The sequence below is a fragment of the Thalia democratica genome, chromosome 2 (assembly GCF_965202585.1).
Source record: "Thalia democratica chromosome 2, ktThaDemo2.hap1.1, whole genome shotgun sequence".
In the NCBI taxonomy this organism is placed as follows: domain Eukaryota; kingdom Metazoa; phylum Chordata; class Thaliacea; order Salpida; family Salpidae; genus Thalia; species Thalia democratica.
The window spans coordinates 86,204,247-86,231,234 of record NC_139166.1 but is presented as its reverse complement, the minus strand read 5'-3'; the positions used below and the strand labels follow the sequence as shown (position 1 = coordinate 86,231,234).

The window sequence follows — 26,988 nt, the reverse complement described above, 5'->3', positions numbered from 1 at the left end:
ATGTAGACCCAAAATACGTACTTTTAAAAACCTAGAAGAAATTTGAAAAACCTGGAAAAAATTTTTAAAAACTAGTGGCAACCCTGTTTATAACACAGTTTTTTACCTTAAACTTAAGTCTAAACTAAAAATAGACACAAAATCAAGTATTTTAAAAACCCTAGAAGAAATTTCAAAAACCTAAAAATTTGCCAAAAGTCAGTGGCAACCCTGTGTTAAATTAAATGCTTGTGGTATTTTAATAATTTTTTGAGTAGTGAATATTAAAATAACTGCAAAATATAAAAGTTTAATCTCATTTCAATAAAATAATTTTTAGTTTATAGAGCTTGAAGCAACAATTCTGAAATAGGGTTGATTAAAAGTAAGATACTCAGTATAATTTAAAGTTTTTATAAACTCAGTGTAACTGAGGCTACTTTTTTTGTTAACAGGATGATTCAAGCCATTATAGTGGTATTTAAAAAGAAATTGGTTAATTTAGGTATTATAAAAAATCTCTAGTACTTATTTAAATCTCTAAAATATGAATGAGATATTGTTGTTCAATATCTAATAACAAGATATTTTATAGCTAAATTTGTTCAAAAACTTGATTTTTGTTATTAAAAAGTTTTTAGATTTAAATACAAATTATTTAAGAAGTATATAAAAGGATTAAAAAATTGAGGATAGATAAGTATTGTTTAATATTGTTTAAGGTAACTAAGGACAGATTTAAGTGAGTTTACAAAGCACAAAAGATATCTCAGGATAAATTTAGTATGTAATGGTAGTTTTTTGTATTTAATAAATGACAATCCTGTTAATTGTAAAACTAATTAAAGATTAAAGACTCTTATAAAGTATAGCTATTTAAAAACAAGTAGTTCTAAATAATGTTCAAGTTTAGCTTATTAGTTTTATTATTGATTACCTGGAGTCATTCTTATAGTCTACCATTAAAAAAAACTGAAATTAGAGTCACAAAATATATTGTTTAACCAAAAACTACACCTATGTTAACAGGGTTGCTTGTTTACCTGGACAAATCTGAAGTTTAAATATTTAGGCTATAAAAGACTTGAAAAAACCTGGAATTTTGAACAAAAATATTTTTAAAACCTGAATTTTTTAACAATCTTTGCATGTTAAATAGAAAAATTTTGATTTGACACAAAAAAATTACCATTGAAATAAAAAAACTTCGTCATCATAAAGTTTTTTTTTTATTAAAGAACACATTTAAATTAGCTTTACAATATCTTTTTAATCTGGAAGAAATTTGAAAGCCTGGAAAAAATTCACTAAAAGTCAGTGGCAACTCTGTATTAAACTAAATGCTTGTGGTATTTTAATGGTTTTTTGAATAGTGAATGGTAAAATAACCACAGTATATAAAAGTTTAATCTCATTTCAATAAAATCATTTTTAGTTTATAGAGCTTGAAGCAACAATTCTGAAATAGGGTTGATTAAAAGTTAGATACTCAAGATAATTTAAAATTTTTATAAATTCAGTGTAATTCAGTGTTATTTAAGAAGTATATAAAAGGATTAAAAAATTGAGGATAGATAAGTATTGTTTAATATTGTTTAAGGTAACTAAGGACAGATTTAAGTGAGTTTACAAAGCACAAAAGATATCTCAGGATAAATTTAGTATGTAATGGTAGTTTTTTGTATTTAATAAATGACAATCCTGTTAATTGTAAAACTAATTAAAGATTAAAGACTCTTATAAAGTATAGCTATTTAAAAACAAGTAGTTCTAAATAATGTTCAAGTTTAGCTTATTAGTTTTATTATTGATTACCTGGAGTCATTCTTATAGTCTACCATTAAAAAAAACTGAAATTAGAGTCACAAAATATATTGTTTAACCAAAAACTACACCTATGTTAACAGGGTTGCTTGTTTACCTGGACAAATCTGAAGTTTAAATATTTAGGCTATAAAAGACTTGAAAAAACCTGGAATTTTGAACAAAAATATTTTTAAAACCTGAATTTTTTAACAATCTTTGCATGTTAAATAGAAAAATTTTGATTTGACACAAAAAAATTACCATTGAAATAAAAAAACTTCGTCATCATAAAGTTTTTTTTTTATTAAAGAACACATTTAAATTAGCTTTACAATATCTTTTTAATCTGGAAGAAATTTGAAAGCCTGGAAAAAATTCACTAAAAGTCAGTGGCAACTCTGTATTAAACTAAATGCTTGTGGTATTTTAATGGTTTTTTGAATAGTGAATGGTAAAATAACCACAGTATATAAAAGTTTAATCTCATTTCAATAAAATCATTTTTAGTTTATAGAGCTTGAAGCAACAATTCTGAAATAGGGTTGATTAAAAGTTAGATACTCAAGATAATTTAAAATTTTTATAAATTCAGTGTAATTCAGTGTTATTTAAGAAGTATATAAAAGGATTAAAAAATTGAGGATAGATAAGTATTGTTTAATATTGTTTAAGGTAACTAAGGACAGATTTAAGTGAGTTTACAAAGCACAAAAGATATCTCAGGATAAATTTAGTATGTAATGGTAGTTTTTTGTATTTAATAAATGACAATCCTGTTAATTGTAAAACTAATTAAAGATTAAAGACTCTTATAAAGTATAGCTATTTAAAAACAAGTAGTTCTAAATAATGTTCAAGTTTAGCTTATTAGTTTTATTATTGATTACCTGGAGTCATTCTTATAGTCTACCATTAAAAAAAACTGAAATTAGAGTCACAAAATATATTGTTTAACCAAAAACTACACCTATGTTAACAGGGTTGCTTGTTTACCTGGACAAATCTGAAGTTTAAATATTTAGGCTATAAAAGACTTGAAAAAACCTGGAATTTTGAACAAAAATATTTTTAAAACCTGAATTTTTTAACAATCTTTGCATGTTAAATAGAAAAATTTTGATTTGACACAAAAAATTTACTATGGAAATAAAAAAACTTCGTCATCATAAAGTTTTTTTTTTTATTAAAAAACACATTTAATTTAGCTTTACAATATCTTTTTAATCTGGAAGAAATTTGAAAACCTGGAAAAAATTCACCAAAAGTCAGTGGCAACTCTGTGTTAAACTAAATGCTTGTGGTATTTTAATGGTTTTTTGAATAGTGAATGGTAAAATAACCACAGTATATAAAAGTTTAATCTCATTTCAATAAAATCATTTTTAGTTTATAGAGCTTGAAGCAACAATTCTGAAATAGGGTTGATTAAAAGTTAGATACTCAAGATAATTTAAAATTTTTATAAATTCAGTGTAGGCTAGTTTTTTTTGTTAACAGGATGATTCAAGCCACTATAGTGGTATTTAAAAAGAAATTGGTGAATATTAAGTACTTTCTATTAAACTTTAATTGTATTAAGTTTCATTTATTTAAAGTTATTTATAAAAGTAACATATATGTTTGAAATAGTGTTGTTATAACAGTGTTTTGTGGTTATTCTATATAATAGATACATTACTGAAACTGTCTTGTCTGGTTTTTATAAATTAGCATCTTAATTTCAATTATAGATAACAATTAAATAAGTAAGTATTTAATTATGACTAGTAGTCCCAACAAATTAAGATACCAACATCCATGCCTTAAAAATTTGCAAAAATTTTAAAACATATTATACGTTAAATAAAAATACCATAATACAAATTGAAATTATTTCAGAGCTGCAAATTAAGAACTAAAGAAAGTAATATGTCGCAACAACAAAATTCAAACACCTTCATGGTATCCCTGGAACATTCCAAAAATTCACAGGACAGTTTCCAAGTTACATCTGAAGTTACAATAGTAAGTTTTTATAATTTGGATTTTAATTTTCACATACACCTGCTTGACATATAATAAATTTACTGGTTAAATGAAATAAAAGTTTCTAGACATTATTCAAACCAGGAGGCCATGAGGTTTATTATTAATTTTCAATTATAAGTTTTCATTGCGATCATTTTTATCAGAAAAAGACTTATCACAAGCTATTGAATTTATAAATTATGCTATCAAAATTGATTAACGTTGTAAGATAATAATTCTTTTCTAAATTGAGGAACATGCTTACTTGATAAATAATAATAAAGTTTAATTTTTGAAAATTTAGGTTGGTGGTTCCGACCCGTTGCCAAGTCCGACTTCCGTCAACTCAAAGAAGAGGAAAAAGACCACTGATGAAAAACTTCTAGTGAAAAAACCAAAGATGGACATTCTCTCTGTTGCCTGTGAACGCAGCGGCATCAAAATAGCTGTAAGTTGAAAGTATTTAATCATCATGTCATTGCTTTTCATTTTTTGCTTTTTAGTACGGTACCCATAACTCAAGCAAATCACACTCTTTAAGTTGTGTCGAATAGTACATGAAGTGAATAAATAATTGATAAGCAATTTTTAAATAGTAAATAAAATTTTATGATCAGTATAAAATAGACAATGTGTCTTTAATAATAATAATTGTCTTATTGGTACTTTTTTTACTATTTTTGCCTAAAATAGTAAAAACTAAGTATAAATAAAAAAGCAATTTATGTAACTTAAAATAAAAAACAAATGTAACTCAGGTGGGTGGGGAAAGCAACGACAACCAGCAACCGAACCAGGACTTGGTTGACTTTTTAGTGCCAGGTGAAACTTTCCAACCCACACAAGATGATGTTGTATACCTGGAGAACGTCAACGACCCAACTTCTGTTGTGGTTCCTATTACTCGTTACAATTTTGACAGGATGTGGGACAGTGAGTTGAGGACCAAAAAGTCGCTCAAGATCGGATGGCTGAATGTGAGTTTTAAAATTATAATGACATTAAATTTGTATTAAAAAATAACTTAGAATCTTAGTGTTAATTGTTTTTACTAAATTAAGAGCATAACTAGCATCAAACACTAAAGATTAAAGTAATGTCAATGCCTCTTAACAACTGAGCATTGAAAAAAATAATTTTCCATGGTAAAAGACGAATGCCATAATTTTTTCGACACAGATCTTCCGCGAACTGACGTGCGGAAAGATCAAGAATTGCGAGCTGACAGATACAGGCAATTCTTTCTACTTAAAGAAGAATAAAATCATCAAGCTCAAGATGAAGTGCTTTACCTGCAAAACATGCCCCGTAAAGTTAGTGGATTTTAATATATAAAGTTTCATTAGAACAATATTCTATTAATTATTTATTGATCACCTATAAATTAAAATTTTAAAATTTAAACTAAAAGATATAAGATTTAATTAATAAACTAAAATTGATATCTTAGTTGTTTAAACGAGTAAATCATTGCTTTGTTATAAAATTTGAAAATATAAAGTGAAAATTTATATTCTGCAAATTAGTACCAAAAAGATTGAAATAGCTTTGGTCGTCAGTAATAAAATTTTTAATCACAATCAGTATAACTTGAAAAAAATTCTTTACTGTTTTACTATATTTTTCTTTTTATTATATTATGATTTTTCACCTCGTTTAGTTTTATAAAAATGCAAATATATTTTTTTTACAGATGGGAAGGCATAGTTAACCCTGAATGGTTGATCCTTTGCAGGATTGGGACGCCCAAACACAAAAAAGGAGAAATCAGGAAATTGAGACTGAAGCCCCACCAGACCAGTGAGTGTATGCATGACTTTAAATAATTGTCTTTAACTAAAATAGTTTGGCTACTTTTTTGTCTTATAATTGGTTTAATGTTTGTTGTATTTCGTACAAACTTGTTTTGGTGTTCAGCACTTATTTTCTAATTTTCATCTGTTATCTTTTTTTCCACTTTTTAAATTTATTAATGTGATGCATATTGAAATGTTAATGTTTGTACTGTTTGTAAATTAAAAATAAAAAAACACAATATTAACCATTAGGTAAATACATCAGGCACAAATAATAACCACCCTTTTTTGTGAGACATTACCCATTTACTATTCAATATTACAACAATTCAACTTTAAGATATATTTTATTTCTTTTTAATGTATGAAAAAGTGTTTTTTTTTTGTGCGTGTATTTCATTGAAGCAATAATTCAGTATTTTTTAATCGTTTTTTTACTCTAATTATACTTTCTGTATATAGTATTAAAAGTTAAATTTAAAATGCTTGTTTAATAGAAAAGAAATTAACAACATTATAAATAAGAAACTTTTACACATACCAATTAGTAAGAAATTAACTTGTAAAGATAAGATGCTATAAAAATATTGAGCTAATAAATTCTTAATTTTTTTTGTAAAATTTAGTGATAATCTTTGAATTGGAAATTTTATTATCTCAATTTTTAATATATCTATAGTTTGCCAATTTAACAGCGTATAAGTTAGGATATGACAAACAAGTAACTAAATCAATATAATATTTGATTTTTTTTTCTGACAGTTGTGGAAATATTATACTATTAACCATACTTGTCATAAAATGGTTTCACCTGTTTTATATTATTTAATACTAGATTTTAAAGTCAGTATGATAATAAGAAGTTAGGAAATTTAGAAAATACACTCTTTTCTTGAACTTATTTGTGCATGAATTTGTAATATTTATCGTGAACTTTTACATAAATAACTTATAAGCTTAATATTAAAGATACCAACTGTATATAAGATAATAACTAAAAAACTAGATGAAAGTTGAAATAAAATAGACAGCTTAGATTTTTTATATTTCTTTAGTTAAGTAAATAAAATTACCCAAAATAACATTTTCGTAATCACTTTATCTGTGTTTTAGTTTTGTTTCTTGCTAATAAGTACCCCTAAACCACCTTATTAATTTTTTTTAATTTTCCTTCTTCATTTACTGTTAACATCTATAACCAAAAGTTATTATATTTGAGCAAATTAAGACAGTCATTCTATAATTGAAGTCATTAGTTTAAATTTTCTAGTAATCTTGTTTTCTTTTACCCTTTTGTTTTAGTTTTTTATATAACAATTCTTGGCTATAAAAATGTTTTTTTGATACTAATGTTGGAAAATTTATTTAATTATAATTTTTTTATGCTAATAAGGTAAAACACTTATACTAATTTCAATTGTTTCTAAATTCTTGCTTAGCTGGGATAATTTTAATTTTTAGGTTTTTCCAAAATCTCTCAATTTCTCTTCTGCGATATTTTTATTAGTGCTGATTTATATTTTCTGTCTTGTTGATAGCTATACTTAAACATGATATTTTTTATTTATAGTTGATTGCTGATAATTTGATAAGTGGTATAAAAAAGTAATTCCCCAAATTTTAAAGTTATTAATTTATTATTGATATTTAATAGAAATGATCGGAGAAGCTCTAGAAAGTTCTAAAAGCTTGGAGGAAGTCAAGAAAAAGTTTTCAAAAAGTTTCGACCCTATGGCCTACAGAGCAGGTAACTATTATGATAAACAATTTTTTGTTAGTTTATTAAATTATATGTTTTAATAAATAAGCATTATAAGTGAACAAAACCTGTCAAATTAGTAATTTCTGTACACTGAGTCTTGTGCAATATTAAACTTTTTTGATTCCTTATTTAAAATAAAAAGCATGTATTTTTGATAATAAATTATTACTTACCAAAATTTTTGTATATACTTTTAAGTATACAGTTTTTTTACGTGACTTATACTTTATAAAATACATATAAGATATCCATACATATTCATATAATACTGATATGAGACCACGTACATTAGTAATTTCGTAATGTATTACAAACAACTTATTTTCGCAGGCAACTTGAAGGGAGTTATCACAGACAGTCTACTTTCGGGAGTAAAGCAGCGTTATAAAGCTCAAAAATCTAAACAGAAGAAAAACAAAGCGCAAAAGCAACCAGAGGTTAGTAATTCTACAAACTTTTACATAATTTATAACAAAAAGTACCAATTACGCATCACATTTATTTAATAAGTTTATAGTATATATAAAAATGTAAAGTTTGTTTAAAAAATAGCCGATTGCATTTTAAACATTACCATTTTTTAATTAAGATATTAAAATATCAACATATAAAAAATTTAAAAAATAGGTTGATATTTTGGACCCTGCAATGAGTTCAGACGAAAACAACCGAAAGAGAAAATATCTGGATAATCCAGCAACTCCCAACAAAAAGTTGCGTAAATTAACAGTGAACGGAAAGAAAACAAAACCAGTTGCCAAAAACGTGGTTGGTTTTTGAATGTTTTTCTAAGCAAATAACATTTCTGAGTTTTTATTATGCAAAGCTTAATACGTGAACTCTGATAAAAATAATATTTTTTTTTAAACCTGTAGACCAGTATCGTTCCATTTAAGACATGTAGACTTTAAAACTTCCTCTTTCAACCCAAGGTTCAAATGCAAAGCTTTTTGCCTTTTTCAATATTTCTTTTGCATTTACTACTAAGTTGCCAAAAAACCTGGGTTTGACAATTTAGGCTAAAAACCTGGAATTTTAAACAATCTGTACCTGTTACATTTAAGTTACCTTAAACTTAACTTTGAACTAAAATTAGACCCAAAAATGTATACTTTTAAAAACCTGAAGGAAATTTTGAAAACTTAGAGAAAATTTGTCAAAAACATTTGGCAACCCTGTTACTACCAAAATCTAATGTGTAAATTAGATTTTAATAAATCTAAAGCAGTTATATAAAACTATCGAGCCTGTATACCGTAAAATTATTTTATTGTTTGTAAAACTCATTCAAATTTCTTAAGTGCTAAACTATTAAACATCGCAGGTTCAGATGCCGAGTTTTTTTCCGGCAGCTTTGCCATCGACCGATTCGATCGAACATTTACCGTCTTTGGCCAATAGCAGCCGAGGGTCAACTCAAAGCAAACCTCCGCTGCTGGTGGAAGTTGTGTGTGACGATCCGAACAACCCGAGAGTTTTGAACGAGGTATTTATTATTACTTATTTAAATAATTTTTATTGATAGATATTTTAGGATACTAAAAATAACTTCAGTAGCATAATTCAATTTTCATAAAAATAAAATATAACAATTGAAAATGTTCACTTTTAATTAGTTGCATTAAGTAACATCTAGCTGTATACAATTAACTAAAGTGAAAATTTTCTTTAAAAGTAGTTGAACTTTTATGTAAAAACAAACTAAAAATGTGTATAAGATCATTTTCATGATGCAAGTTATTTTCTACTTATTATTAATCTACAAACTTTAAAGCTAAGTAATAATTTTATTTTTTAATGAATTACAGAACAGTAATGGTTGGAAAGAAAATTGTTTTTCATCGCACAAAAGCGTAGACGAGTTGACAAAATACCAGCAATTAATAAGGCAAGAAAAAGAATCTAGCCATTTGATATCTGAAACTATAAAAGAAGCTGCTCAGGTTTTTTGTTGTAGTTGATCATTTTAATTGTTATTAAAAGTTATTTTTAGAGCCATAAAAAAACATTTTTAAGATGTGATCAAGGAAAAAATAGTATTCTTTTAGTAAAAACCAATTTTTTAGCTGTAAGTAACTATGCATAGTATATTTTTTTTTGTTAAAATTTTAAAGTATATTTGTGCCTTACAATACATACTACTTCACAGAATATCCGCAATTAGTAAGACAAGACAAAGAATCTAGCCATTTGATATCTGAAACTATAAAAGAAGCTGCTCAGGTTTTTTGTTGTAGTTGATCATTTTAATTGTTATTAAAAGTTATTTTTAGAGCCATAAAAAAACATTTTTAAGATGTGATCAAGGAAAAAATAGTATTCTTTAAGTAAAAACTAATTTTTTAGCTGTTAGTAACTCTGCATATTATATTTTTATTGTTGAAGTTTTAAAGTATGTTTGTGCCTTACAATACAATCTACTTCACAGAATCTCAAGTTGGTAGATAGAAAGATGAACAAGAAGAAACGAGATGAAGTGGAACAGTTGAAGAATGAACTGGAACAATGCGAGACCCGGTTCGGCACCATCAGCACCAACCAGCAGGTTGACATCGTTGGAGGACAGAATTTGTTGCAAACAGCGCCTCCAACCGGACATTCGGGTGAGCTGGTGTACAACCCTCAATATTACAGCAACCTGATCAGCCAAACTGGTTTAAACAACAAAATTGTGGCGACAAAATTGCTGAAGGAAATAAACCAGCAATTGATGAGGCGAGACAGAGAGTATAGTAATTTAATGGCTGATACTAGACAAGTAGCGTTTCAGGTAAGAACTACGGTTAACTTGATTTCGTAAAAAAAATTGAAGAACCTTTTAAAATATTTTTTATACTGTTACAACTATACAGTTATATACAATAGTTAGAACTTATGTAAAGATCAATAAAAATTAAATGTTAAAAAACTAATAGCTAACTTTTGAAAATTTTTCTGCTTTCCATATTGTTGATTATACTTAGTTTAATCCGTGAAAAACTTTTTTTATTGTAACTGATCATTTTAATTTTTAATTTCAGTTATTTTCATAGCCATTGAAAATCATTGTTAAGATGTCATCAAGGAAAAAATATTCTTTTAGTAAAAACTAATTTTCAGCTGTGAATAACTCTGCCTAGTACATTTTTTATTTTTAAAATTTTATAGTATAATGAATAGTTGTGCCTTACAATACATAACTACTTCACAGATCGTCTGTAAGCTGGAAGACAACTACAAGAAGAAAAGGAAGACACGAAGAGAAGAGAGAAAGTTGAAGAAAAAGCTGGAACAACGCCAGACTCGGTTCGGCACAAACAGCACCAACCAGCAGGTTGTAATCGTTGGAGGACAAAACTTTTTGCAAACAGCGCCTCCAACCGGAAATTCGGGTGAGCTTGTGAACCAACCTCAATCCGACCGAAACAACCTGATCAGCGTAGACAACAACTATGCTCCTCAGGAAACAGTTATTTTAAAACGTGTTAGTTTGCTCGACTCTAACGTTGATCCTCAAGCCCCGGTTTTTTACTGTCCAACCTTTAAATATTATTACGATCCTCGTACTGGAACGTGGAACAAATATTACTAATGTTGTATCGTCAAATAGTAGTTGTGGTATTATAGTAGATTTTTGTAGGATTCTAAATAAATTTCATCCACTATAGAATAACCTTGTGTAGTTTGTGTACAAATTGGTAAAAAATTATTGAAAATCAGCTGCATATTACAAATTCAGCACTATAAAGCTAACACTTGATATTATTTAGAATAATACTATCGAAAATAAGTTTCATGCAGTAGAATAAATATAAATAATAAAAAAACCTATAAAACATTTAACTAACAGTCGCAGTAGCTAAGACTTCGAATTACCAATAATTGAATGAACTAAGTTGTTTCTAAACTAACTTTACTATACCTATTCAATCGTATCTAATGTAATTTTTTAACTTATACTATATGTTCTAAAATTATAAATCAAACTATAAGTTTTACTACTTAAAAATGATACAACTAACAAAACTAACATTGCAAGTATGTACCGACTTTATATTAGTTTATTTCGACTCGTTTTTTAGTTTTTTGTTATACTTATCAAAGTTTTATTGTTTTTATACTTAGACGTTTACAAGTGCGGCATATCGAGTTCTATAGAATATTTTGCTTAATCATTTTCGCTTATTTAGTAGAGTTTATGAGCTCCACACAGTGTTTGCTAATTTCATATCTTACTTTTGTTATTTTTATATTATACATATTTCACTTATATACTTAAAAAAAAAGAATTTATTTTAAAACTACTAACAAAACAGTATATTAATTTAATATATAATTGAAATATTAATATTGAAATAAGACTAATCTTAACCACAGGGTTGCCAAAAAATCTGGAATTACCTGGAATTTGACAATTTTGTCTAAAAAACCTGGAAAAAACTGGAATTTGAGAAATTTTGGACAAAAACCTGGAATTCTTAACAATTGTAACGTTATGAGTTGTAAAATTTAAAGTTGTAATAAAAAATATATTGTATAAATAAAAAAAATTGCTTTCATCAAAAAATTTTTATTAAAAAACACATTTAAAGTAGCTTTACAGTATCTCTTCTATGTTTTTATAATTAGAACAGTTTTTTTATCTTAAACTTAACTATAAACTAATAATAGACCCAAAAATGTATACTTTTAAAAACTTAAAGGAAATTTTGAAAGCCTAGAGAAAAATTGCCAAAAACGTTAGGCAACCCTGGGTTATGAATAAATTTAAGACTTAAAATTACAAGTACATCCTTTTTTTTTACAGCTACTTTTGAGTTTCTGTCTGGAGAAAAATGTGTTTTAATTATATAACAAAAGCACCCTGTGCAAAGTTTTAAATGATTTGAAAAACTTTCACATTGGCTTCAACAAATTTTTTTAAAACCACCCCAATGCAAAATGTGTAGGATCAAAAAAATGCGACCTTCAAATTTTTAACTGAAATTGTTTATACATGTGGCCAATTTTAACACAAACACAATGTGAAAAATTTAAAACAGTATAAAGAAAGTTTTATGGTGGCATTTCTTGTTTAAAAAAAGAGTTATAAAGTTTAAGAGAACTAACAAAAAGTGAAAAAAATTACACAAAATCAAGAAATACCACCATAATTTTTTTTTCTTTAACTTGTTTACAATGTTTTTGTGGGAGCGGGTCAGAAAAGCACGGGTGACACTTTAGCACGGTGTGACACTTTAGCCCGGAGTGACACTTTAGCACGGGGTGACACTTTAGCACGGGTGACACTTTAGCACCGGGTGACACTTTAGCACGGGGTGACACTTTAGCACGGAGTGACAATTTAGCACGGAGTCACTTAAGCACAGTGTGACACTTTAGCACGGCGTCACTTTAGCACGGAGTGACACTTTTGCACGGCGTCATTTTAGCATGGAATGACACATTTGTTTATGCTAATATGTTATGTTGAAAAATATAAAATAAACTATGCAACATAAAACTACAAGCTTTTAATATGTTTCATGTTAAAGCTTCAACTAAAACTTCGTATTTAATATAAAATTACACTAGTTACTCTATGGCAAACCTCAACTTAATAATTACAATATAAAAGTAATTTTAAGAATTCTACAAAGCATTTCATTAAGATATTTTAACTAACATATTAAAATATTTACTATCATATTTTAAACGTAAAACTACTTGTTTAAACCTAGCAACATATACGATCTCAAAGTTTTTTATAACGTTATTTAATAAAATTATAGCTTAATTTAACTTCAGTGAGTAAAGCATAAATATAAATAAATAGTAGTATATTAGTTAATACGTTAAATAAATGTGTAAGATTTATATATAGACTGCAACAAAAGTAAATAAAACTATTTTACAATTTTCTCTGTCTATTTAGGTTTTCTACTCTTTTAAATTTTAAGAAATAGTACAATTTAAAGTTCGATCAGTAAAATTTTTATTTGATTATTTTAAGCCGATTGTTTCAAAAGTGTTTGTACTCATGTTTGAATTTTACCATCTGCCGATATTGTTACTTTTTGTTATTAAGTATAGTTTTTCTTAAAAAATACAGGCCACTAAAGATGTTTTCTAACATTTTGCTACTTACGAATGATTTTTCTAAATATAATTCGAAAAGATTGCCAAACTTTGTCTTACAATTTACTCCTTACTTAGATAATATTTTTATTGAAAATAATTTTGGAAGACACACTCTTTCTTGAAATCACACTTTAAAGTGCCTAAATTGCATAATCAACAGCATGCTGGTTATATAAATTTAATTTCAAACGTTTTATTAAATACAAATTTTACACGTATTTAATTATATTACTTAAAACTATCGATGGCGCTTAAGTGTCACTCCGTGCTTAAGAATCATTTTGTGCAAAAGAATCAATCAGTGCTAAAGTGACATTCCGTGCTAAAGTGACACTCCGTGCTTAAGTCTACACCGTGCTAAAGTGTCACCCCGTGCTAAAGTGACGCTGTGTTTTTCTGACACCTACCCGGTTTTGTGTGATAATTGACCACATGTAAAAAAAATGCAGCTTAAAACTCAAGGTCGCGTTTTTTGAATCATACATTTTGCATTGGGGTGGCATTTAGAAAAATCGTTTTGTGCCAATGTGAAAATTTCTTCTAATCATCTAAAATTTTGCACAGGGTGTTTTTATGATATTTCCAAAACATAATTTTTTTATCCAGTAGGAAAATGCAGGGTTGCCACTCGGTCAGGAAAAGTCAGGAAAAATTTTAAAAAATGACAAAAGTCAGGAAAAAATGGGGGGTTTTGAAAAAAAGTCAGAAAATTTGATAAAATTAAAAAAAAAGTCAGATTTTGTCAGTTTAAATTTACAAATTCCCTTGTTTTCCAAAGCCTTCAAATGGTAAAAGTTAATTAAAATTCCTTTAAAGTCAGGAAAAAATTTCAAAATTTTCCTAGAAATTTACAAAAGTATTTAATTTTATTTCAAATGCCTTCATCTGGTATAAATTAGTAAAATATCCTTTATAAAACTGCAAAAATTTTCTATTAAAATATTGAACAAGTACCCTACTTGAACAAGCAGATTTTGTAAGCTTTTTAGTATTGTTGATCTGTAGCAAGGACACTTCCATAGTGAAACTGTGATATATAAACAAAAGTTTATCTAGCATAATTTTAGAATCAACAAAGTGTTTTTTGTTTAAGTAAATAATTGAGTTTTTTATAACTAAGCAGTTAGTTTAGTATTTTGTGTAACAAGTTAATGTGTATACTGAAGCGGAATGCAGACCAGATGAAGGAAACCATATCTTCATTAGATGAAGAGGTTGAAGTGCTAATAAAAAAACGGAGAAAATAAATTTTAGTACATACATTTAAAAAAACAGTATTTGATTTAGTTCTTAATTGATAAATGTTTTAACTGTAAAAGTTCGTTATTGTTTTAAGGTTTGAGTTGTGAAATTTCCTTATATGTCGTTTGTTTATCTAGATACTTTTATGCTAGGAAAAGCTAAAAAATTGTCTCTTTTATCAGACAAGCTATATTTATTTTGAACGACTTTTTAATGTTGAACTGAATTCGTTTCTACGATAATTTATATAAATCCAATAGTTGAACTGGAAGATTCAAGATCAAAAATAACTGTAAGCAGGCAAAAACGTTGCTATGACTAACTGTTGATGCCTTAACATTGTTATGTTTTTAAGTGTAATGCTGCAGTTGAAAAATAATCCAGATAGCGGTTACTGAGTTACTCCGGCCATAATCATATATGGGCGTCAGCTACTAAATAGTTTAGAATTTCTGAACAAGTTAGGTAAGTTATTCAATCCAGCAGTTCAAACCATTACAAAATATGGAAACTTATAGAAGAGGCGCTTCGAATAAGATTTGTGTAAAGTTTAGAAAAGTTAACCAGAAAAATATTAATTTGTAGTCCCTTTATGTTGGTAATGAATTCCTACTGCAGAATCAGAGTAAATCTCATCCTCGAAAACATAAAAAGAGTGAAGTGATAATGGCGGTGCTACGACTCTATCAATTTATAATCAGATTTTTTGGTTAACAGGTACTCACACAGTGAAACATAAAAAGATTGTACAGTCTAATGTCAAACGGTACTGATTCAAAGGCGTTTCATGGTAGCCATAGAAGTCTACCAAGCCATAAAATTTGTATTACCTGAATGAAATTGATTATCTTTTTAATGTCGCCACTACCGGTAGACCTGTTGCAAATCAACCAGAAGAGCCTTCCTATTATAATCATTCCAGCAGGAAATATCGAGTCACCTGCCTTACATCGATTGAGGGACCATAATGCGCCATGAAGACTTGAACAGATAAAGGGAAAAGTAGCAGACGATGAGCATTTCTGATTGGATAGAATGAACTCAGCATGGAATTCTAAATAATTAAAATTTTATGTGTGCTTTTTCACAGCTTTTTTATCAAGATAATTGCTTTGGACTTTTTAAGCTCTACTTTGCTAAAATTATTTCTAATTTAATTATTATCAGCTTTTTTATTAACATTCATTGCATAAATAAACTGAATTAATAAAATAAGGTGTTATTTTTAATTATTTGTACACTTTTATGTTTTTTGTAAAGTTTCATGATTGAAAGTAAGTTAAACCGGAGAATTAAATTTATTATAGAAAAAAATTCTTGTGTTTAAATACTTTATTAACAAAAAAAACCTGAAAAGATAAAAAACATAGATATAAATAACATAAATAAATATTATACATTATTCATAATATAAACACAGATATATACAGGGTTGCCACACACTCAGGGAATTTTCAAGTTATAGAAAATCTCAAGGAAGTTTTAAGACTTTTTTAAAAATCTCAGGAATTTTCTTTCTCTATCTAGAATAAGATTTAGTTAATCCAGTTTCAATATTTTGTTCAAAAAATTTAATTTTATTTATTTTTAAGTGGTAATTAAAAAATTTTTCGCCTTGCGACTAGTTCCTCAAAATTCTTAGAATTAACATTTTAAAGTTTTAAATTTATATTTATCATGACTGAAGTTAAACAAAAACAAGCAATTTAGAGAAATGAAAGTTGTGGTTAACTATGCATTGAAAAGTTTTTATAAAATTTTTGTATTTAGTTACTTATGTAGTTGAATAAAATATATGTTGTGCTATAAGTCCTTGTTTTTATAATAAAGTTATTTGTTTACAATTACTTGTTTTCAGTAAAAAAATCAAAAATGAGCATAGTTTAGTGTTGTTTTACTTTTACATTAGAGGTTAAATTTTTATTTGTATTAATTACAAAATTATCTGTAATGATAATTTATTTTTTAAAGTGAGTATTTTAGTATATTAAAGGTTTTAAAAAAAGTAATCTATTTTCTATTATGTATAAAGTTAACTAACAAGTTTACACAAAATTTATGCACAAATTTTCTTTTTTAATCTCAATTGATTTAACGTTTTAACATTTAGTTTTGGAAAACATTTTTTTCATAAGTTTAGTAAGCATTTAATGCAGAAGCATACACATACAACCTTCATTTTATTATTAAAGAAGATAAATGAGCATAAGGTATTAGTAATTTGCGCCAGAAGCAAAATAAGGATTTAGAACAAACTCAAAAAAGATTAAGTTTACTCAAGGAAGTTTCTGGTCACTTAAGGAAGATTTTTGACTCAAAGAGTGGCAACCCTGTTTAAATAAATATTTTATATTCAGTATTTTATTAATGTGAATACATAAATTATTACTTTTAATTATTGTCTTACTTAAAAAAGCGTTATTAGTTTGTTTTCGCAAATAGGTGAAAAATAAACAATTGAATTCATCTAAACAGCCTAAAAAATATTAAGTTTAATAGTACATTAAGTTTGTTATTAATTAAATAGGTAAATAATTAAATTTATTTGTTGAGTTTTATATATTGTTGCTAATTTTTAAACATTTTATTTAATACTTGGTTTCATGACAGTATTTAGAGTAGTCTTATATATTGAAATTTTATATTTTACGTTAAATAAAGTTAGTACTATTTGATAAATATGTATTGTAGGTGTCTTGTATTTTTTAAAACTAATATTGAATTCAAATTTTGTTTTTGAACTTAATGTGAACAATACCAAATGCTATTTTATTTTTTAGTTTGGGTGAATAAATCAAATTAAAAAAAACAAATAATTAACTAGATTTTACTTTAGAAAAGGTTTTGACAGCTTTATTCTGGTGCATAACTTCATTAAAAAATATAACAAAATAAATTTCAATTTTTTTAAATTTATTTGAGTACTTTCGGAGTAAGGACTGTCAAAAATTGTATCTTACTAAGTAAAACTGAATAGAAATTGAAATAAAATCATACTGTAGGTTTAAGTTATAAAGTATAAAATGACGTAATAATCGAATGTTTAAACTAACCATAATGCTTATACATTGCTGTACTAATAAAACTCGTTAGATTAAAATCTAACTGAAATAAACCAGCGATAAAAATTAAAAAAAAACTACACTTTAAAAAAATTTATAGATAAACTAATTACTTTAAAAATTATTATATGGATTTAAAAAATCTAGTTTGGTATACGAACTTTTCTGCATACACAAACTTGGCCTTAAAGATTGAATGCATAAAGCTTCTAGAATATGTAGCTGAAAAGAGTTCTTCGCTCTCACTAATACTGAAAAGATCTCATTTTTATAATTTTTAGCAAACTCAGGATTGTCCAACAAATGTTGCCCAATCGCTGAGAAGTATTTTTGTTGGTTTCTCCGATCGACCATCAAACCAGCTTTTCATACTGTAGTTAAAACTTTAAACTATGTTATTATTTCAATTCAGTTCTACTTAGTATGATACAATTTTTGATAAGCCTTACTACGAAAGTACTCCAATAAATTTAAAAAAAAAATGAAATGTGTCTTGTTATATTTGAAAAAAAGGTTTTGTAAAATTTTTTGTGATGCAGAAAACTTATAAGATAAAATTTTAACTTAATTAGCAATTTAGTGAGCAATTTTTATAGTTTTTCAATGTTTATCAGCTTTTTTTTTTGCAGACCAGTTTCCAGTCTCCACCAAAACAGAAGAAAAATTACAAATTCAATTTATCGCGATTATTTGCCGAACAAGGAAGATTAACTGAAATATTTGTACATCTTTATTTTATTATTTTGTAAACATGTTCTTGAGGAAACTACCAAACAGTTTTTCAATAAGTTAGTTCATGGTGTTTTGTTATTCTGAGACCGTAAAAATTTCAGTTTCGATAATTTAAATAACTACAGTTCTTACAAAAACTTATAAAAAATATATAGTTTTTTATAGCAATAGTAAAATACATAATTAAACTTAAGTTTTTTCTGAGTGTACAACAAAACACACAAAAGTTATAGTTTTTTACGATAATAAGTTAAAAAAAGATATATTAAAAAAAACAACTAAATTTTTCTTCAGAGTGTACAACAAAAGTCCATCTCAACAAAATGTTGACATCTTTGTAATAAAATGGTTAAAAAATGAGTAACAATACAGATACCTAAAAAGCATGTAAGTAGTTAATGTACTCAAGTTTACATTGGTTTAATTTTGTTTTTCTATTAGCAAAGTTAAAAACAAAGTTTTTGTTATAACAATTGTTTTCAACAAGTTTATTTAGAGATTTTGGATCTAAATGGTTTTAAAAACATTAAAAAACTAGCAGTATTGTTACTTATTGAATTAAGTCAAAAAAAAACTGTTTAACTTTATATACAAATTCACTGTGATAGTTAATTTAAACAGGAATTGGAAGCGAATCAGACTTCAGAAAGAAATACCCAACAAATCGAACCTGGGCAACAACCACAAGAAAATGAAAGAAAGGCGGAAGTATGTTTAAAAAAATAAATTAGTATAAGTTCATAAGTATGTATTGAGATTTAATAAGTTTATGACGGGGTTAAAAATTAAAGTTTTCATAAATTTTGAAACCATTTTATAAGCTTGTTGTTATCTATTTTTTTATAAAATGTAGATCTTGAATTAGTTGCAACTGTAAATAGTTTAAAAATGAAACATCTATTATAAAGGTATTTTTACTTTTTGAAATTATCTTTATTTTTTGAAAAGAAAAATTCATACAAGTTTTGAAATGTTATTTAGTTTTTATCTCAATTAATTTTCATCAAGTTAATAAATGTCATTTGCCCATCAGTAGTTCTTAACAATTTTAAAACAGCCAGTTTTCGATAATGTACACCTTAGTGAATTGAAGTAAATGATGTTTATTTGGTTCTATTGTATGTTGTTTTTTAAATAGTATTCAACTTTGAAAACTTTAATCTTTGTTCAGATTATTTTTTTTTACTCAATAACCTAGTGTGCACTGACGCTTTTAGATATCTATTTTGCATGTTTTGAGATAGTTTTAAAGCCACTAAAATAATTTTGCTCTATGTATAGGATTTAAACAATGCATTTTATTTCTTAAAAAACTTGTCAGTTTTAATCTCATGTTCTTATTAGTTCACGTATTTTTCGAGTTTGACTTTGATATAAAGCATTGTTTTTTATCATTTCGTAACTAAAATAATCCTTTCTATTATTTTAGGGTTGCCATAAAACCTGGAATTTGATAATTTGTGCTAAAAATTATTGAAAAATCTGGACTTTGAGAAGTTTATAAAAAAACTGAAGTTTTCAACAAAATCACTAAAAACCTGGAATTTTTAACAATTTTTACATGATAAGTAGTATCACGATTTGTACAAAGAATCTATAATATATATAAAACAATTTGCCATAATCTTTTTTTTTTTATTATTTAAATACTCATTTAAAGTCGCTTATTTTTCCAATTCTATTGTACTACTTAACACAGTTTTTATCCTTAAACTATACTATATATTTAAAATAGACCCAAAAACGTTTAATTAAAAAAACCTGGAAGAAATTTTCTTAAATACCAATGGCAACCCTGTTATTCGCAAAAACCTATTCTTTGTAAAAATTGTGGCCTAACCAGGGTGTAACAAGCTAGTCGATAACACAATTTTTAACAAAATTATTTATAACCAGCTGCTGATATTAGTGTATAAACCACTACCTTAGTTTATAAACTACCAGTAACCGTTTTATAACATTAAATTTCTTAAATATTAGATATACTTTGTAGTACATTATTGTCACATATTTTTATAAAAATTAAAAAAAAATCATATGAGTAAACTTTTACTATTGACTCATAATGTTTTTTTTTATTAGTAGCTATAGTTCAGTGTTAAAAATTGTATTAAATTGTCACTAATCAGTACATACATTTAATTTTTAACACTTAATTAGCTTCTTTGTTTTTGCTGCGTAACAAATTAGTTTTTTTTTCAGAATTATAGAGCAGAAGTGAATGATATGAAGAAACAACTTCAACAAATGAAAACTTTTAAGAATAAAATTGAAAATAAGCAACTATCACATTTTTACTAAAATTATGATGAACTTAGATAATCCTTGTCAATTTATAGAAACTATTTTGCTTTTTTTAACTTTTCATAAGTTAAAGATGGTGTTTTAAAGTTTAAATTATTTTAACGGAATATTTTTTTAATTAAAAGTGTTCAAATTGCGATATTTTGAAGGTTTAGGCTGTTTTTTGGTTGATTTTTATTCTTTTTAAATATCATTGTTTGATAGAAAAATTAATTGTATTAAATTAGTTTTTTTTTTTAGTTTTTGATGCCTTAAAAGTTTTATATACAGTTTGAAATATTTAGTTTTTATTTTAGCAAAAAAAAAATTGCGTTCAAGTATTAACAGCTGTTATTTTGATTCAATTAATATATTTTGACTTGATAAATAATTAAAAATAAATTTTTTTCTGTTATACTTCTTCATCTTTGTATTCTATGTTCGATTTGCGAATTTTTAAATAAAGTTAGAAAAATTAGCTTTTGTGCTGGTAAATTACAAAAAAATACTGCTATATTTATCAAAAATTGTTCAATAATATTCTTATTAAGCGTGTTTTGTAATAAACTGTTAAAAAATAATTATTAAGTAATATTATTTAATCCTATACATGGAAATTTACTTAACATAAAAAGACCTTAATATACAAATGTTTCAAAAATTTGTTTTTTACATTGATAAATGATCCAATTAAACACTTGATTGATAGTCCAATTGATTGTATTATATTAGGTTATGCTAATAAATTATTGTAAAGTTTATGTGATGACAATCATCCTGAAGTAAGGTGAAGTTTACGACATTTTTCTTAACTAAAATGTGTAACTTTTTTTTTGTTCTTATGTGTTTATCTTATACAAAATTAAATAGCTAAATTATACAGCTAAAAAGAATTATAATTTTTAAGTTAGAGCTCATTGAGTAAGTACGAGAGCTTATAGAAAAACATCATAAAAGAATAAATGATGTACGAACTGATGGCTTTAAGGCAAAAATTGCAATGTTTTTATACTTTAATAGTCATTTAGTCATAAAGTTTACGTTAAAATTTTCACGAGGTAAAGCAAGGATGGTATACTTGTTCCATAAGTTTTAATGTAAATAATTAGTATAAGTTTATTTAGCACTTTAAATCTTAATATCTAGCTGTTATACTGTTAAAACTTTTTAAAGTAATTTTAAAACTTGATTCAAAATTTTTCTTTGCTAAGATACTTGCATACATTTTTATACACACAGGAACAATTTTCAAACATTTTTAAAAGTACAAGAACGAATAAACGGATTAAATAAATTTATAAGTAGCTAAAACAACAAAAAATAAACAGTAGTTTTTTCTAATAAATGACTTAATTTTAAAAAGTGCAAATTTTAAGACTTTTTAATTTTCAAACTTTGTTAAATATATATTTTAAAACAAAGATACTAGAAAACTTTAAATTGTTGTTTGAACTAAGTAGCTAAGTTCATGGAACACAAAAATAAAAATATTCTAAAAAAAACTTGGAGTTTGGAATTTGCGAAAAGCCTCTCGGTTACCAAAACTATAATGAGCTAATTAAAAACTTTGCGTTTCCCAAAATTTTTATTTTCGTACTCTGAGATAACAAGCAAACTAAAAGTTTTATGTTTTTTTCTATATGTTTGTTTATTTATAAAAGTTGGAAAATGTTTTAAATAAAAAAAATTAAAAAAAAAATAGTACACAACGTAATAAAAATAATACAAAAGATTACATATGAAAATTAATCTATTTTTTTAACTTGAAACAGAACATATTGTTTTTATTTAAAAGTTTACTAGTTTTCCTTACTTTTGATTATTTTAAATTAAAATTTTACTTTTAAATGATTAAAGAAATTTTTTAGTTGATATGTTTTTCAACGCATGAAATAATAAATGGTAAAACAAAAACTATCCTGTTGTCCAGTGGCGTCGCGTGGTATTTTTTTTAGGTGGTGCAGAATTTAAAAAAAAAATCTCCTAATTTAAAACTCTTTTTTATCTTAAATAAAGACTTTTTTCTACAACAATTACATTAAATTGCTAATGTAACCTGGGAAATTTCGTTTAGAAATAAAACATTTATTTTTTCAAAAAAAAATTATGTAAGAAAATAACTTTTTTAAAAAAAGGTAAATACTTTGCAAATTTAAGTAAATATAAGAATATAAGTAATAAATAATTATTTTAGGTAATTTACAAGACTCAAAAAATGTTAGCTTACTTATGAGTATTAATTTTTAAGAAGGCTTTAAAATTTAAACTAACAGTAGAAAAAAATTTGGACAAAACAAATTTTCATTATATTGAAAAACACAGCAACTTTAATAGTTTTTCTTTTGCCTCACTTAAATTAAAAAATATTTGATTAAACATCATACTAAGAATGGTTATTTTACTATTATTTAACTTAAAAAAAAATGTCTTATTAGACTTGGCAAGAACATTAAAAAGTCTACAAACAAACAAAAAATTGTTATGTACAAACTGCAAGTTTATTTTGAGAAAAATTTATTCAGTAGAAAATAATTGCTTATTTACTGATGGAATATTCAAAAAAATAAACGAGTATCAACTTATAACTAATTAAAATTTTTATGTTTAAAAAAAAAAACAGCTTAACTACTAAGTTAAAAACACAAAAGTAAAATAAGCAAGCTCATAAACATCAAATTTTACGAAGTCTCTAACTTACAATTTAGATTAAACAGATTAATATTAAAATAAAAAATACAGCAACTGCAATGATATTTTTTTAGCCTCAACTTTAGTTAAAAAATATTGGATTAATTTAACATCAAACTATTAATTTTACTAATATTTAATAAAAAAAAAGTCTAATTATACTTGGCAAGTAAATTAAAAAGTCTACAAACAAATAAAATGTTGTGTAGAAATTAAATTTTTTTCAAAAAACAACTTACATTACTCAGTAAAGAAATTTAAAATTCATTTATGATTAAAAAAAAAAGTTTAAATAAGTAAAAAACTCAAAAGGAAAACAAGCAAACTAAATAATATTAAGTTTTACAAAGGCTCTAAAGTTAAAACTAAAAGTAGCTTACAATTTAGATATAAGAAACTTATATTATAATAAAAAACACAGCAACTTTAATAATATTTCATTTTAGCTTCAACTTTACTTGAAAAATATTGGATCAAATACCAAACTAAAAATAATATTTTTACTTATTTTTAACTAAACAAAAGAAGGAATGCATAATGAAGCTTGGCAAGTAAATTAAAAAGTCTACAAACAAAATAAAATTTATGTACAAATTACAACTTTTTAATGAAAAACTAAACTTGCTTAGTACAGAAAATAGTTACTACTGAATGTCTACCTAAAAAATTAAATCTAAAGTCTTACTTTGCAAACATAAATACTTAGACTCTTACTTTTCACCTTTGTTACTAAAATTCATTCTTCTCTCCTTTTGGATGATAAATTTCTCCATCACCTCTTCTTTGAAACTAGTACAGTTTTTAAGTAAGTCCCTACCAATCGAAATTACACTCAAAGAATTTAATCTTGACTGACCCATGATTTCTTAAAAATGTTTTTATCCTTTTCAAAGATGAAAATGTTCTTTCAGCTTTTTTTTTGTTTTTTTAGTTTGCTCCTTGTATAATAAATCAGTGTAATCTCTGGCCTGACCGGTTGTATCTAAAAGTTTAATTGGAAGTTTCAAGTTTATTAAAGAGTAACTATTAGCTTTCTGAAAAACTTAGAATAAGAACAACATGTAAAAAAGTGCCTATACATCCCCCCCCCCCTTTACCCCTCACTGTTTTGCACAATTTTTTTTAACAAACTTTAAAATTTTTATTAACTTTTTTTCTAAACTTAATGTTTTTTGTTGGAGGTTTAAAATTTAATACTTTTTTAAGGGTATCTTTTCTGTATTTGAATTTAATTTGTTTTTCATTTTGATGACAGTATTTTTCTCAAGAGCTCAACTTTTTAAAGTTTAGTTGGTGAGGCTGTTGAACTTTTTAAGAAATTTAAAGATAATTAATAAATATGTAACCATTATAACAGTAAAAAATTGGTCAGTTAGTAATCATGTGGCCATAGGGGTAAAACACTTATATTTTAACTTTAAATAAACTTGTTATTTTCAGAGTAAAAAACTAAAACTGCTTTAGTCAGCCTGAATATTTTCTAATATGGTCAGTTTTAATTTATCTTAGGTCATCTTGAATTTTTTTAACATTTCTAAGTTATCCTGATTATGAGGCAAGGCAACCATGTTACAACAATTTTATCTAAAATTTTTGCTTTGTTTATGAAAAAATTAAGCAAAAAGTCATAAAAAGTAGACTAAAATGTTAAACTACTCTAAGTAATCAAAGTTTCTTGGGGGGTTCGACCAATATTTTAAGTTAAGGCTATTTACTTTATCTAAATATGTGACTGTTTCAATAATAATAATTTTTATTTAATATAAATCTAAATTATTTTTCTGTAAGAGTAAACTAGAAGTTTATAATAAACTGCTTAACATTTTTTTTCAGAACTCAAACTTTACATTTAAATATTATTTAATTAAATATTTTATTAACTTTATGATTACAATATTCAGTTATAGTTAAGTTTATGTATGCAGATTAAAATAAAAAATCTTATTTCTTAGACTTTGGTGGTTTAAGTTTCTTATCTTTTTTTTCAGAATATTTAATTTATGACAAGTTTAAATTTTAAAAATCATGGTTGTACATAAACTCAAGTTTAATCCTTTGCAGTAGCTTAGCTTTGTTTTTATTTTATGTTTACAATAGCTTGTAGATGATACTTAAGCATGTCCTGTTTTAGGGAATTTTCAACTTAGCTTACTTACCGCAAGATATTGATTTTGCGGTAATTCTTAAAGAAATTTTGCTTTTTTGAGTTCATTTGCGGCAGTCAGCTAAGAGTTTGCGGCAGTGAAGTAGGCAAAATGGTCGTTTTCTAAATTGGAGTTTTAAAAGAGATTTCGTTCTAAAAAATAACTAAATGTTATAGATAATTAATTTTTTCCTTACAAAATTTCCAGGTGGTGCAGTTGCGGCAGTGCAACACCCCACGCGACGCCCCTGCTGTTGTCTAAATGTTTAAATAAGCAACTATGGCGCTTGTTATTTGTCGTTCAATAAAAAATAAAAGTAAATAATTGATGTGTTACTTTGTGAGGAAGTCTTTGAAAGTTTTTTAATTAATGTCGCTTTTCTTTTGTTTTTATGTTAATTAAAATATCGTTTTATCTTAAGTTAACTAAAATTTTTAATAAGTACATCTTTAAAAAATCTAGCTTGAGTAAGGGTCGCAATTCGCATGCTAATAAAAATTTCAGTTAAAAAATAAAAATGTTAATCATATAAATCTAAATATAATTTTATAATATTTATTGTAATTAGAATTTCAAACAGTTGTTTATGCATTAAAAAAATTAATTAAGTTTTTGTATCAGCTTTATCACTGATGTCTGTTTCTTAATGTTAAAACGTAGGGACTTACCCTTCTATAAACCTTTATCGGAATCAACAAGCCTAACTCAATATCCTATTTAATATTCATATTGATAGAAAATATTTTTTCTCACTTACTTTTAAAACTTTTAGATTTGTTGTTAAATACAAACTTATTATACAATAAGTTCCTGGTAGTCAAAAAATAATTCTAATCATAATTATAACTATAAATTCAACACTGAAAACATTAATTATGCAAAAACTGCAGTACTAGAAAAGTTGAGACTGATGTTTTTTACCATTAAAAAAAAACATGAAATTAACAATTTCTCACTTGAATGGGTTAACATTTTCTCACCTTAAAAAATTGCACAAGGTGACAAAATTGCATCAAGACAATTTTGCACCAAGGTTCAATTGTGCACAAAGGGTTGTTTTTGCATGAGAGTAAAAAAGAACAAAAAAAAAAAGATAAATTAATAAATGAACAAAAAGAAAAAATAGTTACTGACCGAGGGTAAGGGTTACAGGTAACAGTAGTAGTAAAAATAGGGATAGAAATATAACTTATAAAGTTTTTTATAAAAAAAACAAAAAAAGTGAATTAATAATGTAAAATGATTAAAAAGAAAAAAAAAGCTGCCAACCAGTGGTTAATCATATTATTTATTTACTAAAACAAATTGTAGTACATTAACTTGAAAACAAAATAAAAATATATTTTCTTTTTAAAGTATTCAGGAGTTAGGGGTAACAGTGGTAGTAA

At 25.7% G+C, this 26,988-nt stretch overlaps 1 protein-coding gene across 1 annotated transcript; it reads left to right on the top strand.

Moving 5' to 3' along the window:
- The first annotated feature begins 3,673 nt into the window (after window positions 1–3,673).
- On the top strand, window positions 3,674–19,203 carry LOC145829063 (uncharacterized). Its single transcript, XM_082936800.1, has 14 exons — window positions 3,674–3,789; window positions 4,097–4,240; window positions 4,551–4,769; window positions 4,972–5,105; window positions 5,486–5,592; window positions 7,243–7,335; window positions 7,681–7,787; window positions 7,978–8,118; window positions 8,675–8,836; window positions 9,159–9,293; window positions 9,779–10,120; window positions 10,541–10,852; window positions 18,044–18,126; window positions 19,107–19,203. The coding sequence occupies exons 1-14, from the start codon at window positions 3,694–3,696 to the stop codon at window positions 19,201–19,203; spliced, it is 2,172 nt and encodes a 723-aa protein (XP_082792926.1). The 5' UTR covers window positions 3,674–3,693.
- The last annotated feature ends 7,785 nt before the right edge of the window (window positions 19,204–26,988 follow it).

Bases quoted from the DNA above. Each gene is read 5' to 3' on its own strand.
- LOC145829063 (XM_082936800.1), top strand. From the start codon at position 3,694: ATGTCGCAACAACAAAATTCAAACACCTTCATGGTATCCCTGGAACAT. The intron at 5,106-5,485 runs GTTAGTGGATTT...TTTTTTTTACAG, and splicing joins TGCAAAACATGCCCCGTAAA to ATGGGAAGGCATAGTTAACC. The intron at 8,837-9,158 runs GTATTTATTATT...AATGAATTACAG, and splicing joins ACCCGAGAGTTTTGAACGAG to AACAGTAATGGTTGGAAAGA.